General features: G+C 55.8%; 2 protein-coding genes across 2 annotated transcripts; both read right to left on the bottom strand.

The window, feature by feature from the left end:
• Window positions 1-2,624: 2,624 nt before the first annotated feature.
• On the bottom strand, window positions 2,625-5,970 carry ZFP36 (ZFP36 ring finger protein). The gene is made up of 3 exons (XM_010985169.3): window positions 5,952-5,970; window positions 5,088-5,180; window positions 2,625-4,260 (listed from the first exon to the last, which is right to left on the bottom strand). The coding sequence occupies exons 2-3, from the start codon at window positions 5,109-5,111 to the stop codon at window positions 3,313-3,315; spliced, it is 972 nt and encodes a 323-aa protein (XP_010983471.1). The 5' UTR covers window positions 5,112-5,180; window positions 5,952-5,970; the 3' UTR covers window positions 2,625-3,312.
• A 5,599-nt stretch (window positions 5,971-11,569) lies between these two features.
• Window positions 11,570-14,999, bottom strand: MED29 (mediator complex subunit 29). Its single transcript, XM_010985168.3, has 4 exons — window positions 14,657-14,999; window positions 14,053-14,111; window positions 13,690-13,774; window positions 11,570-11,883 (listed from the first exon to the last, which is right to left on the bottom strand). The coding sequence occupies exons 1-4, from the start codon at window positions 14,870-14,872 to the stop codon at window positions 11,641-11,643; spliced, it is 603 nt and encodes a 200-aa protein (XP_010983470.1). The 5' UTR covers window positions 14,873-14,999; the 3' UTR covers window positions 11,570-11,640.
• Window positions 15,000-15,150: the final 151 nt, after the last annotated feature.

Below are 15,150 nucleotides of genomic sequence, written 5' to 3'. Positions count from 1 at the left end.
TATTGAGGTAAAATTGCCACGTAACACTGTTAGTCCAAGGTGTACATGATTTAAAATTGTATAAATGTAAAATTGTAAAAATGTATAAATTGTGAAATGATTACCACGATATATGTAGTCAACATCAATTACCTCACATAGTTACTACTTTTTTCCCTGTGTCTTGGAATTTTCTCTTTCCCTCTCCATTTCTGAATCAATTTCTTTTTTTTCAACAAATCCTGAAATTTATGACCATTAACGTGACCGGTTTCTGTTTAGGGTTAGGTGTGAGTAATACAGCAGTGAACAAGACAAATTCCAAGTCCCTGCCCCTGAGGATTTGACATTCTAGTGCAGGGGGCAGATAACTACAAACGTAAGATCTAAGTACATTTTGTATGTTACGTGATGGTAAACCTCATGGAAAAAGTCGAGCAAGGTAGGGAGGATGGGGGTTGCCATAATAGTACTCAGAGACCATCTTACTGAGAAGACATTTGAGCAGAGACCTGAATGAGGAGAGTGAGCCATGGGGGAGTATTCCAGGCAGAGGGAACAGCCAGTGCAAAGGTCCTGTGACTGAAACATGTCAGACATGTTGGTGAAAGCCAGAGTGACTAGAGCAAGAGTGACCAAAGATGAGAGCCAAGCTGTGTAGGCTGGTAAAGACTTAGGACTTTGGCTTTTCCGTGATCTGACTCAGGTGTCATGACAGATTTCTTTTGGTTGTCGGGGAGCGGGGGAGAGTGGGGAGGAGACCGAGGGCAGGGGCCTGAGCCAGGAGACCAGGAAGGGGCTGCCATGATGGTTCAGATGGGAGATGGTGCTGGATAGCATCAGGGTGGGGGCCAGAGGAGGAGGCAGGAGGGTGGACTGTAGATCTCATTATAAAGTGAATCAGACAGGACTGCTGCTGGATTGGGGTGCGGGTATGAGAAAGTCAAGGGGACCGACTCACAGGTAGCTGGTGGTAGGTGCCATTTTCTCAAATGAGGATTTGTTTAGAAGAAGCAGAGAATCTGTTTTTGCTAAGGGAAGGACCGGAGATGTGTTTCTTCTTGTTATTTCAGTGTCTGTAAGTGTCTCTGTGTGGTTTGCACTTCCTCTCTGCACCCCCAATGTCTCTGGATCTCTGGGTTTCTGTTTCTCTTTCCCAACCCTCTTCCCCAAGTATGGGGACCTGAGCCCTTTCCCACAAGGTGGGGGGGGGGGGTCCTGAAAGAGAAGATCAAAGGTCAGGGCCTGCCATTGGGCAAGGGAAAAGGGCTAATGCAGAGAGGGCAAGGTGTCAGGAGGGGACGGGAGAAGGGAAAGGGACTACAAGGGACGAAAAGCACACTCACAGGTTATAGGGTGGGGAGGGAGGTGGAACCCAGGAGGTGAGTGGGAGAGGGGGAGAAGGGAAAGGAGGAGGAGAACTAGAAGGGAAGAGAAAGTGGGTAAAGGACAGGGGATGGGGGTCAGGAATGGAAGGAGATTAAAAACGGGAAGGGGAGAGGCGAGCTGGGGGAGGGGAAGAGTTATAAAGAGGGTGGAGGAAGAAGGGGAGGGAAAGGGCAGCGCAGAAGGGTCCAGCGGGGAGGAACTGAGAGAGGGGAGGAGGGCCAAGAGAGGAAAGTGGGGAGAGAGGAAAAAGAGGGCGAAAGAGACGAGAGGTCGAGGAAGAAGGGGCTGCGGCGGAAGCCGGGCGGGGAGCAGGCGCTGACGCGGGGCGGCTTCCGGGCGCAGGGCGCGCGGCTCCTCCGCCCCAGGGTGGCTCTCGCCGCCTCTTGCCTTGTATGGTCCGAGGACGCTGTTCTCCCGGGGCCACACCCCGACGCCGCCGAGACCCACATACCCTGGCTCGCGACCGCGACCCCCGACCCCACCTAGAACGCGGGGCCGCGCTTCCACCGCTCAGAACTGTCGAGAGCCTGCAATCCCGAACTTCTTCGAAGCCCGACAGGGCAAGATTCTGGAATTCCGAAGTTCTAGGGGCCCAGAAAGCTTGAGGCTACAATTCTGCGATTCCTAAACGTTCTGAGACACCACCTATCTAAGTTCTAAGTCGCCGAGAGTCTTACTCTGAGATTCCAAAATGTTGAGATTTTACAATCCTGAGGCTTTCACGCTCCCCCCTCCAAGATTCCGAAAGCCTGAATTCCCCGCTCACCACCTCCAGTCCTGGAAGGCCGGGCGGCGGGACCCCGGCCGCCCCGGCTTCCGGGACAACCCCTCCCCCACGGCTGCGCCGGCTGCCCCCGCCCGCGCTGGGCTCGCGCCCCGGCACATTCCGTCCTCCCCACTCCACCCCGCCCTCCTCCCTCGGCCCCGTGGGGACGGAAACATCCAGTCCCCGCCCGCGCCTGGCCGAGAGCTGGGTCAAGGAGCCCATCGGGACAGGAGCGCCGGCCCCCCTACCCCCGCCCTGGGAACTGGCTCTCCCGGTTCCAACCGGGTGACCTCACCTGGCCCCGCCCTCTCAGGTGAACGGCCGGACCAGGTGACGTCACTTCCTGCCAGGTAAGCAACGCTGGCGGCTGGGCCCCGGGAAGGTTCGGAGGAGCTATCCATAGATTCTACCCCATTTCTTAAAAAAAAGGCCACACCATCCTACCCTCTCCTCTCACAGCCTCTAGACCGCAGGAAAGCCAGGATTCCAGTTTACACACCGATTTCTTTTATTTAAAAATTCCAAAAAACACAAAAATAAACTTTTAACAATATATTACTTAATATATTATTATAGTATACTTAATTATTTAATCATTTCCCATATTACAAAAAAGAGGAAGAAAAATACAAGGGAAGCAGACGACCCAATATATATAAATACTATAAAATCTATTAGAATAAATAAAGTCGTCATAAATAAAGGGCCTAAAGGCAGGGGCAGGTAGTGGGGAGCACAGGGGGCTGGCAATGGCTTTGGCTACTTGCTTTTGGAGGGAAATTTGAGCACCAGGATTCCCCTTCAGGGGAGGCTCAGGTCACTGTCTGACACTGGAACCTCAGGATCTAGGAAAAATTGAAAGGGGGCATTGGGAGCCTATTATTCACAGCATTGGGCAAGGGAAAGGTGGGAGAGTTAGAGGGCTCACTGCCTCCCTCAAATTTGCTACATCTTTTTTTAAGACCCCAGAAAACACTCCTCCCAACACCATGAACACTGAGCTTGCACACTGGGGACCTGCCCCAGCGTACGGTCAGGGGAGTGAGTTAATGCACTTTGGTAGGTGGGGGGGAGCTACTTAATTCAGAGTCCCTTGGTTCCCCACAGCCCTGGAACCCCTAGCATAAGAGAAATGGCCCCCCTCAAGATCCAGCTGATCTGTACTGGGTAGGCATTTGTCACTCAGAAACGGAGATACGATTGAAGATGGGGAGTCGCCGGGGGGCTGCAGGTGGCTGGGGTGGCCCAAAAACCCCAGCCTCAAAGACAGGCGAGTCAGATCCCCCCAAGCTGCTGCCGCTGCTGGCATATTCGTCGGGATCAGATCCCAGGGAGTGTGCAGAGGGGCTCCGTGCCAGGCCGCCCAAGGGCCCCCAGACGCTGCTGGGGGTGGCCCTTCGGCAGGAAGGGCAACAGGCTGGGGTGGGGTCCCTTCGGGCCACAGGGGTCCCAGGGGCAGCAGAGAAAGCAGAGGGTGAAAGTGGAAGGTCCCCAGGTGGTGGTGGTGGGGAGCTGGAGGGCGAGAAGGAGCATGAGGACAGAGAAGGACCTGCTAGGCCTGCTGGTGGTGGCGAGGGTCGGCGGCCTGAAGGCAGGCCTGAGAAGCTGATGCTCTGGCGCAGCACGTGGGGGTGGCCGGAGGCAGCCAGGTCCTCGCTGAGGTTGTGGATGAAGTGGCAGCGCGAGCCGTAGGGGCAGCGGCCCTGGAGGTAGAACTTGTGGCAGAGTTCCGTCTTGTACTTGGGGTGGCGACTGGCCTGGCGCAGCTCTCCCAGGCCATGGGCAAACTGGCACTTGGCTCCATAGCGGCAGCGCCCGCTCTCAGAGAAGGTCCGACATAGCTCAGTCTTGTAGCGGGATGAGGTGGTGGGGGTCGCAGTAGGTGAGGTGGGCGACAGCTCAGGGCCTGGGCGGGGAGCCAGGGGTGCGAAGCCTGGGGGTGGGGGCACCCAGCCGCAGCTGCGACCCTCCACTAGGCTGGTGGAGCGGCCAGGCAGCCGGGCAGCGACCCCAGCCGGGCTGGAGTCAGATGAACTGAGGCTCCAGGGTCCCGAGGAGGCCCAGACCGGGCTGGACTCAGTCTCTCCATGGTCGGATGGCAGGTCAGGGCTCAGCGACAGGAGGCTCTGTGGGAACAGGGATCGGTTAAGACACCGAAAATGCAGGGTGACGCCCCGCCCCAGCTGCAGGGCACCCAAGAGCTTGCCAGTCCGGTTTGTGGGCTCCTGACCTGAGCCCCACCCACCCGCAGACACCCGTGGGTTCCGGATCGCAAGAATCCCGATTTGGAGGTTCTGAGTTTATTCGCGACTGAAGTCTATCCCAAGGGATCCAAGGAACCAAGCTCCCACCGCTGGATCAAGAGGGGCCCTTAAGTCAGGGGACACAACTCTTTTCCAGTTTTAAGCCTCTGGGTCTCTCGGGATCTGATTCCGCACGTCGGGTTCTCCAGTCTCACAACTGGAGGAGCGGACAAAATTAACCTAGGAGTCCCGATCTCTTCTGTTTTAGAGTTCCCAGAGTCGTCCTCTGGGTCAGGGAGTGGAGAGACAGAATTCGGTTCCCCTGTACCCTGAGACTCCAGCCCCAGAAACGCCTCCGCGCAAAACCGCGCCCTCAGCAACTACAGGGGTAAGCCAGGTGTGGGGCCATTTCCGCCTCCAGACAGCCCCAATCTGAGAAAAGTCCTTCAGCTTTCCATCTCCGAGGGCCGTCCCACTCATGTTTTCGCCGAGACCCGAAAGTCACGGGCTCCATTTTCACCTCCAGAGGATGACACTGGTCTTAAAGGGGAGGCAGGGACCCCGGGCCAGAATGTCAGGCAGGCGTAAAGGAACTTCAATTTGAGAAGGAAGCCAGGAGTCCCGGGCGGGAGTTTATGGCGCTAGAGAGCCCTAGTTGGAGAAGGGAGTCAAGCAAGAGGAACCCGAGGTGCCGGTCAGCGGGGGCTCACCTCGTAGATGGCGGTGAGATCCATGGCGCGGCGGATGGCCGAAGGCTGAATGGACGGCCGAACGTGGGAGCGCTGGAGACAGGCTGCGGCTAGCTGGAAGAGCCGCCGCTTTTATCCAGCCGTTGGGGGCGGGGCCGGGGGGCGGGCCCTGGAGGGCAGGCCCAGGAGGGCAGGCCCAGGAGGGGCGCTTCCCGGACGCGCGACCCCAGCGCAGCCCGCCAGGTCCCCGCCGGGGCCCGGGCGGAGGAGGACCCGGCCCGGACTCGCCAGAACCTGGCCCGTTGGCGGTCGCGACCCCTCGGGGAGTGCGTGGGGTGGCGGTGTCGGCTCAGTTTTCAAGGCTCGAGACTGAGGCGCTCAGAAGGGAACTGGGACGGAGGTGGGGGAAGGGCTCCTGGGGGAATTGACTAGGGCAGAGGCCGAGAGGGCGTGTGCATGAGAGACCGACCGACGGGGGCGGGGAGAGGCGCAGAGAGAGCTAGAGAGAGAAGTGATGGAACGCAAAGAAAAAACAGGGAGAGACACACAGGGAGACATGCACAGAGAGGGAGAGACAGGGTAAGGAGAAGAAGGGAGGTGAGAAGGCATCCTAGAAAAGTGATAAGAGACAGTTCCAGAGAGACAAATTCAGAGCGAGAAAGGGGAGGGAGGGTCACATAAAGAAACAGAAAAAAGAAGACACGGAGAAACAAATATCCATAGGGAATCCGCTGGAGCAAAGCGGGGAGAGGAGACCAGCAGGCTTGGTGGAGAATTCTCTCCTGAGACTTGCCAATCTGGTACAGTCTCGCTCTCAGATCCAGAGACCTGGACCGCCCTCCCCTCCCCCACTCACGGGGTTTAGGGGGCTGGGGTCCCAGATACCTGGCAAGGCTGGAAAGGGGCCTCCTTTCCTATTTCAGGGCAGCTGTGACTTCTCACCCTCACGCAGATAATGGCATTTCTGATCGCTTCTTCTGGGCTAGGCACTGTTGCATGAAAGTGCTTTACATACATTAACTCAGGGAAGTATTATTATGCCCATTTTATACACGAGGAGACTCAAGCCGAGAGGCCAAGTTATTCTGCAGTTGGTAAATGGGAGCAGCCTATAATACCAGGGCCTTAAATTATGTTAAGAGTTCACACTCAGAGAAAACTCAAGATTGGAAAGGGGGAGGTCTTTTATTATGGTGGAGGGTTTCCTTGGTGGAAAGGTGTCTGGAGAGGGAAGAAATGGGTCATCCCCAACTGATGGTCGGATGGATGTCTTATAAGGAGGTGTGCCTTGAGAGAACTTTAAATTTGCAGAAGTCACTCCCCTTATTTACAGGTCTTTTACTGACAAAGGGTTGCCCTGAGACTTTCTTAAGATCTGGAGAAAATAACTAATTTTTAAAGAAGGTCTTGGTGAGCTGGTTGCCCTCACGGGGGTAGAAATAAATCATTGCCACAGAGTGCAGTTATAATGGTTGAAAAGTTCATTCTTGCAAGGCTGCAACTGCAGACTGCGGGCTTGTGTTGAGGTGGGGAGATTCTGCTAGGCATGCGGCTTACTCGTCGGACAGAGCACGGGGGAATCCCTGGTGCGGCGCTTTCTGGTGCCGAGGGGCCTTCCCAGCCGGTCCCGTGAGCTGCGGGCGGCTCTGGCACGGTTGCAGCCTCCCTCTAGCCTGTGACTCACTCGCTAGGGGCGGGGGAGGGGGGCTTCCTGGAAGCCGTGACGAGGAGGCTCGGCCCGGACGCCCGGGTTCCTCTCTGTAACCAGGGCTTCTGTCTCCTGTAAACAGAGGCTCGAGGACTACGGGAAAAGGGGGAATGGGGAGGTGCCTGGCACCCGCCGCCCGTTTGGGCTCTAAAATCCCTGTGCCGCTAGCAGGACTAAGGCAGCGGTAAAACCAGAGGGATGGTGGGGCCACCCTGGGGTACCCGGTGTCCAGCTTGGCTCTGGCCGCGATCTTGGAGGAAGGATACCAATTTCGATTCCCTGGAGACCAGGAGTATTTCCCATCCTTGAGTCAGGCTTGACCCCCTCCCCTCTCGTATCTGCTGACTCATCGGCCCTAGAGCCAGAACGCTTCGGATTGGGCGACTCTCGAAGAGGCTGGAGGGGGCTTTGCGCATTGAAGGACTGACCACCCTTCGAAACAATGACGGGGGCGGGGGTCCCAAAAGTCCGGGCCTCAGGCCCTCCTTGCTCTTATCTAGTGGTCGCGGTCTCCAAGCCACCTCCTCGCTCAGACCCAGGAGACCCGGCCCTCAGCCCCTTCCTTCATCAGACCCGGGAGTCCAGGCCCCTAGCACCACCCCCTGCCCTCAAACCCCGGAGTCCGAGCCCCCAGCCCCCTCCTCCCTCCCATTTCGGAGTCTGGCTCCCATCCTCCCCACCCCCACCCGTCCAGGCCTCGGGCGTCTCAGCCCAGGAGGAAGTTCAGGGCAGGACTCCACCCCACTCCCCACGTAGCCAGCGGGAAAATCCGTGCCCGGGCGAAGGCCGGGAATCCCCTCTGGAATGACGGCGGGGAAGGGGATGGCCGGGGTCCCCCGCGGGGCTCTGAGGGGCAGGTCTTAGGCGGGCCGACCGAGGGGGAAAGGGGCGGAAACCAGAGAGGCTAAAAATACGGCGAGCACTTCCGGCCTGGGGGAGGGGAACGGAGAGCAGAGTTTCCAGAAAAACAAGCGAGGACGGGAAATGCGGGGGTGTGAGAGCTGGTGCGAGTGCGCGGGCGGGTTGGGGACCGTGTACTCCCGGCACGTGTGCCAGGGCCGTGTGTCCGCCCGGCACGATTGGCTGTGTGCGCAGCCGCGCGGGCCAAGCAGCGCGTGTACCACACAGTGAACAGTGTGAGCACTGCAGGTGCGAAGTGGAGGGGGGAGGGCCTTGGCGTGCCTGGGTGTGCAAATAGGGAAGCAGGTGTGGGACACGAGTGCGCCCAGTTTCCTGCATCAAGGCTGTGTCCTTACAACCCGCCTGACGTGGTTGTGTGAATAAATGAAACCACCAATGCCTATGTGATTGACCATACCGTGTTTGCTCTAACCGTCCCTGCGGGCGGGAGTGTGTAGTCAGCCGTAACTGGCTTTGAGGTGGCATCCATGAGAACGTGTGACATACCTACCTGCACATCTGTGTGTAGCTCTGAACCACCGTGAGATCTGAAGTGACTAAGTGCGTGTAACTCCTGGAGGGAGGCTGGTGAGGGTGACTGTGCGCTTTGGTGTGATGACCTGGGTGCACACAGCTTGTAAGCTGAGGGTGTGTGTAAGCATCTGTGTGACTGTAGGCAGTGGTGGCTGTGTGCAAGGCATCTGTAGCTCACTGTGAGGTCATCAGGTGTGTGAATAGTGTTCCTGTGTGTCTGTGTCCTTGGGGTGTAGCTGAAAACACAGGAGGCCAGTGTCTGGGAGAAGTTCCTCTGTGGCTCAGTCACAAGGCAGTGAAACTGGTGAACTTTGGTTCCTGACGTCTACAGTGCGCAGATGGGGAGGGCAGCGGGCCCACTCCTGGCTCCATGTTGCTGTTCCTGCCGGCCTCCGTGGGCCGAGCTGTGGCATACACGCGCGCACGCACACGCTTGAACGTGAGAAGCCTTATCTAAACTCAGCCCAGGCTGCTTTTGATAATGTTGAGCTGAGAGCAGGGCTGAGTCAGCCCATGATGGGCAAAGTCTGCGATGGGGTGAGAGATAGTGGGTTAAGTGGTGGTTAGAGGGTTGTTTGTGTATTCACATGGTTGGATTGTTCCTTTAGAATCTGTTCATGGGACTGTCACTGGGATGGAGACTCTGGGGACAGTGATTGGAGGATGGTGGGTTACACTCTCCTGTGCTAGGGGGAGGGGTGTCATGTGTGCCCTGGTCTGTTCTGCCCTGTGTGGCTGTGGCTTTGCATCTCCCCCCCTTTTCAGAGTGGGTGGTTGCACACCAGGCTGTACAATCTCCCTCTGGGTCTAATGATCAGTAAGAATCTCCACTAAGGGCCTCTCCTGTCCCTGCCTCTTCACTGTGGTCCAGGCCTCCACATTATTCCCCAAACACACCAGCACATTTCTGCCTCTGACAGGGCCTCTGCACCTTCCTGTCCCCTCTCCCTGGAAAGCTCTTGCCCCTAGAATGTCCACAGGACTTACTCCCTCTCCTTCAAGTTCACTCCAGTACCACCTTCTCAATGAGGCCTCTGTGACCTAAGCAAAGGATTTTTAAAAGGTTTGAAAATAATCTTGCCATCTATTTAACAAATAATAAATGCATGCAACATCTATTTACAGATCATATTAATACACTTGAACCACTACCCAAACTAAGCTCTCCAACTTTCATGTTTTCCAATAAAGTAATGTAAATCTGTGGGCAAATCTTACATTGAGATTTATTCCTAAGTACTGTTTTTTTTCCTATTCTCTCTCTCCATTTCTGATCTCACTTCTCTGCTTTATTGCCCTTCTTGGAGCTTCTCACCATCTGACATGCTGTGTTTTACTTTATCACACTTAACACTCTCTCTCTAGAAGATCACCTCCAGGAAGACAGGGATCTTTGGTTCACTGGGTACAGGGCATGGCCCAAACTAGATGTTCAGCATATATGTATCAAATGAACCCAGCTTCCTGGTGCACAACTTCCACCCTGTGTGTGGCTGTTGAGCTGTGTATCCATCACTCCATTGCCCACAGGGGTCTCTGTTGCCTCCCTGGGCGTGGTTTTAGGTACTGTTGGGCCCCTATCTTGGCTGCTGGGATGTCATGTCCCCATCTGTGTGTGATGTTGCTGTGTGGATGCCACCTCACAGAGCCAGCTCTACCTCATCCTGAGTGTGTGTCCCCCGGCTGGAAGCCAACAGGCTCTTCTGGGGAAAGAGTGCATTTCCGGCTGACCAGAGATAACTGCGTCACGTTAGGTTGAAATCGACTCGGTCCTTGTGTTTATTTGGAGACTAAGTATGGGTAAGGAGGTGGGTATGGGTGCCAAATAGACAAGGACAAGGTTGTGATGGTCAGTTTTATGTGTTAACTTGGCCAGGCTACAGTCCCCAGTTATGTAATCAAACACTAATCAAATGATGCTGTGAAGGTATTCTGTAAGTGTGATTAAAGTCTATAATCAGTTCACTTTTAGTAAAGGAGATTATCCTAGAAGATCTGGGGAGTCACTTGGGGGTGGGGGCTGATTCAGTCAGATAAATGGGCGGAGCTGTGGCTTCCCTTAAGAAGAAATTCTACATGTGGACAGCAGCATAAGTTAGCACCCAAGAGGCTTGTCCTATGTGCCTGGCACTTCAAGGAAGGACACGGAAAAAGGGAAGGAACTCCTGAGATGTGTAGACACCCCGGCCCCCCCGCCGCCCCCCCCGGCTGGCCATTTCCCAGGATTCCAGTGTGGAGACTTGGGCTCTGGGTGAATCACAGGTCTCCATGGTCCCGAGTTTTCCTTGCAGATGTGGGGTCCAGGACAGGAGGCCTCTGGGCGGTGACATGGGAACCAGGGCATAGAAGGTGTTGGGTGGGGCAGTCCCCCAACCTGGCTGAGTCACTTGAGCCTTTCACACCCCACCTCCCCAGCTGGGCCTGGCCTGGGAGCTCCACCCTGCACTTGCCCAGGCCTGAAGGCCATGGCTGAGCTCCCTGAAGCTCACTCTCAGGGAAGTGCGGAACCTGGTGGGGCACCCCCTCCCTGAAGCCCCCTCCCCAAGGTCTGCTTCCCGGAGCTGGGGCCCAGGCGCCTGGGTTCTTCCCCAGAGCTGATGAGTCACCCCTGCTGGGGCCTTTTCACTTCTCCTTTGGGGCTAAAAATACAGGGACCCAGGCATCCAGCTGGGCCAGGCTTCACCGCGGATTGCACAACGCCCCTAGGTCTGAGTGCTGCTGACGCAGGCCCTGGGTATGGGTGGGGGCCTAGGCTGGGTTGCTCCCCAACCAGGCATGCTGAGATCAGGGCCTAGACCCCTGTACTTCCCCTTTCCTGGGTCAAGCGCACTGGGGGCTGGGCTGACATGAGAGGTGTAGGGATCCCTGGGTATGGCTGCAGCCCCTGCAAGTGAAGCTTCCTCCCTGAGCCCCAGGAAACCCAGAGGTTCTGGGTTCTGGTTCCCATTCTGGCCCCTGCATACGCAAAGTCCCAGTCTGCTGAGGGGGCAGAAGACAGCAAAGGGTGACTAGGAGAGAGCTGGTCAGATATAGGGAGACAGGGACAAAAAGAGACTGAATGACACGAGACACACAGAACAGCTGGAAAAAGAGCAGACACAGAGAGCACCTCCAAACTGGGAGAGAATCAAGGAAGGATTGTGGGAGAGCGGCCCAGTCAGGGCTCCACACCCAGGCCAGGTAGGGGAAGAGCCTCTGGAAGAAGTCTGCAACAGGCGCCATCCAAAGTCCACCCTCTCAGCCAGGAAGGACAGACAGCCGGGAGGCAAGGCCCCGCCCTGCGTGCTCCCTGGCGACCTCTGCTGCCCCCTGCTGGCTCCGGCCGCAGGGCTCAGGCCGGAAGAAAAGTCAGAGACAAAGCTGCTTTGAGGCCACTCTTCATTCCCTCCCCAACCCCTCCCCACACTGCCTGCCCCTCCCAGCCCTGCCAGCTCACAGGGTGCCCCCGGGGCCCGTAGGTGGTGCAGGCGTCTTGCCTGTGACCTTGTTGGCGCAGTCCAACAGAGCAGTGTGAATGTCCTTGGCACAGGCAATCTGGGCTTTGATGACCGCCAGGTACTGCGGGTAGGGCAGGCTGTCAGGCTGCACAGCATCAGGCTTGGTGGCTGTGGGCACCAGTGTCGGAGAGTGCTTGGCACTGTCGCAACTCTGTGACAGGCACTCATGTGCCAGGCGCTGTGGAGGAGCAGGCAAGGTGTGACATCAGCCTCGCTCCGGGTACTGCCAACCCCACCCCAAGGGCCAGCCTAGGGTAACCTTTTTTGGCCTCTGGAATTTTCTGGGGTCTTGGGGTCAGAGCCTGGCCCTGCCAATCACTTGCTGGGTGACCTCAGGCATGTGGCTGCTCCTCTGAGCCGGTTTCTTCCTTTGGAAAATGGGTTTAATAACTACCTGTACTACTTCATAAGGTGAGAATGGGGAGAGCAGTACATGAGACACAGATGCAGGTCCTGGCTCTTAAGTGCTAACTGATGAATGTCAGCTGCTATTACTGTCACTGTCCTGACCCCAGGTCTGGCATTGGCACTGGCTTCTCTGGTGGCACCTGCTCCTCCTCGTTTTCCTCTTACTTCTCTGGTTGGTCCTTCTAGGTACTTCCTAGTCTTCCTTCAATGTTCCAGTTCCCAGGTCCTGGGTCCTCCTCATTCTCACACCCTCTAGGGGCTGTCTCACCCACAAGCACCACTCAGTTCCCACCTCTGCACTGATGATACACATATGTGCGTCCAGCCTCCCCTAAAATCCCAGACCTTCCAGACTCTGCCCCTCAAGCCGCTCCTTTCCCTGGGTCCCAGTCCCAGGGATGGCCCTACCATACCACGAGAGCCCTGGGCCACCGCCTGGAGACTCCTACCATAGTCTGTCAGTCCCATGGCCCTGTGCGCAAAGCCTTCTGAGAGTCTCTCCCATCTGCCCGTCCCCACTTCCTTAGGACCTGCCCTGCTGGAACCTAGCCCTCTTCAATCTTGCCATGGGCTCGCAGCCTCCAATTGCAGCCCCCCACCCAGAACCCACCCCTCATTTGGCAGCCAGAGTATGCGCATGTTCCTAAAAAAGCAAATGAGTCCATGTTCTTCCCTGCTTGAAACCCTCCATGGTTCCGCAGTGCCCTCAGGGCTACATTCAAAATCCAACAAGCCCCAATGCCTACCACATTTCAGCCAGACCGAATGTTGTAATGTTCCTAAAGGGAACTTAAAACAGAAGCTGTTCCCTCTGGTTGGAACACCCTTCTACCGCTACCAGGCTTCTCAAACTGACTTTTCCTTCAAATCCCAATTCAAAATAACGATGATGATGATGATACTAAGGGAAACATTTACCATGTGCCTAGTACAATGTTATGTGCTTTACATGCAGGATTGTGCTGAGTGTTCCCCCAAAATCCATTTTCCAAATTTTGGTTTCCAAAAGAGGAACCCAAGGCTCAGAGGTAGAGATTCACGGTCCCTCTGATTCCAGAGGCTGTGCTTTTAGCCATTTGCCCTCCCCTCAACTCCCGCCCCTCTTCCATTTTTGTTCCAGCCTCAGCTCAGATGTGCTCTCCACTAGTAGCCTATCCTGAGCCACTTCCTCCCAAACCCTACCCTAGGCAGGCTAAGGTGCCTTCTCTGGGCTTCCACAGCCCCCTGAACTTCCCTCATTTTAATCCTGACCCCTCTGCTTATGCCTCCCCATTCCCCATCCCATCCCTGACCCTTCTGCCTGTGCTTCCCCCGACATAGCCTCCATGACCTGAGATTCTCCCATCAGAGCCCTGACTACTCTGAGCTGACAATGTTTGAGGATATATTTGTCACCCCACTGAACTGGAAGCTCTGTGAGGGCAAGGCTCAGGCAACGCTATGTCCCCAGCATCAGCACAGGTCTGGGTCACAGGAGGTACTCAGTGAGCATGTGCTGATTGACTGAATTAAGGTTCCCAAAGCCCCAGGAACTAAGGCAGGGCTGTGGCCACTTGGTGTCTAGGAGGCCCCTTACCAGGCAGAGCTCTAGTTGATCACAGAGTGCATAGAACTCCTCCAGACACTTGTCAAAGCGCTGTATGGGTCCGTCGCTGCTTTTCCTACAGTCCAGGAGAAGAAGGTGGGGAATGGATCGCCATCTCTGGGAAATACGTGACTACCCAACCAAATATCCATCAAGAAACCAGGTATAGGCCCAGGAGACCCGAGGCAGGGCCTAGGGGACAGTTAATAGTACAAGGGACAAAACGGGCAAGGTCAGGCGCTAGGGAGCCAGGCTTGAAAATAAGCAAAAAACGGGGGTGAGTGGAGTGCAGGGGGGATGAGTTTCTAAGACTAGGATAGAGATAGGATTTCCTGGGGAAAGGAAAGTACTCACTGTCCGTTGTCAATGTTAGTGTTCTGAATCAAGTTCTGGGCTGCAACCTTCATCAAGGTCTAGTTACAAAAAAAGGTGTGGGAGATGGAGAAACAGAAGAGGACACTTTTGGTAGACCTCACTCTTCCTTAAGATACAACCAATCTCTGACCTCCTCTTCACTTCGCACTTGCCCTCCTGTCACTCCAGAGAAACTCCCGCTTCCTTTTCTCTAGGGAAGTAACCACCCATATTTTTCCAGAGGCCCGCTCTCACCTGGGGTTCTCGCCAGTAACCTCCTGGACATGGTTTAGAGACCTTCTTCACTCAGCAATCACGGTAAGTCTCTGTACAGGCAAGTCCTTTCCCCAGGCTTTAACCACCAGAGCTAGGTCGTTCTCTTTTAAACTCCCTCCCACTCGAATTCCTGTCAATCTCAGGCTCAAGACATCGCACTGTCACTCCACAGAGCATCACTTTGGTCTCACAAAGAGTACCAAGTTTCACTCCTCTTTCCTGCCAAACGCTCCTTCTGCTCTCTCCCAGACTAAATAGCCCCTCCGCCCGCCCCAGCCAAGTCGGAAAGCCAAATCTGGCCCGCTTCTCGCAGCTCCTGGCCAATCACCTGCAGGCTCTCCTTCAGCTGCGGGATGAGCATCTTATAGCGCTGCACAGGATCGAAGTCCTGTTGCTGTTGCTGCAGAAGTCCGCTCTGGGTAGGCCCCACCAGCTGTGCCTGTGATTGCGGCTGCTGCTGGGGACCCGAGCCACCAGCCGAACCCTGACCCGACACACTAGCGGCAGAGGAAGCCGTTGAAGCCTGCTGCTGGGACGCAGCCATCTTCCTCGCTTACGGCGCCGGACGTGCGTCACAAGTGCGTCTTCCCGGTTTCTTTTTAGCGTCTTCGTCTCTAGGCCCTGTTTGCTAGTTAGTTCCGCCTCCCAGAAACTTCAGTCAATGAGGGGAAAGAAACCGCCCTCCAACACTTGACTCTCAAATCCGACGTCCAGACTGAAATACCAATACACCAATCACAAGAAGCCTTTTCTGCTTTGTTCCGCCCTTTACGCAGCCGTTCGCCAATCCGGATGTAGATCCAATCAGACTCTATTTCCCAG

This window comes from Camelus dromedarius, chromosome 9 (assembly GCF_036321535.1).
Source record: "Camelus dromedarius isolate mCamDro1 chromosome 9, mCamDro1.pat, whole genome shotgun sequence".
Lineage (NCBI taxonomy): Eukaryota > Metazoa > Chordata > Mammalia > Artiodactyla > Camelidae > Camelus > Camelus dromedarius.
The sequence above is the reverse complement of the archived record's forward strand: the minus strand, read 5'-3'. Positions and strand labels throughout refer to the sequence as shown.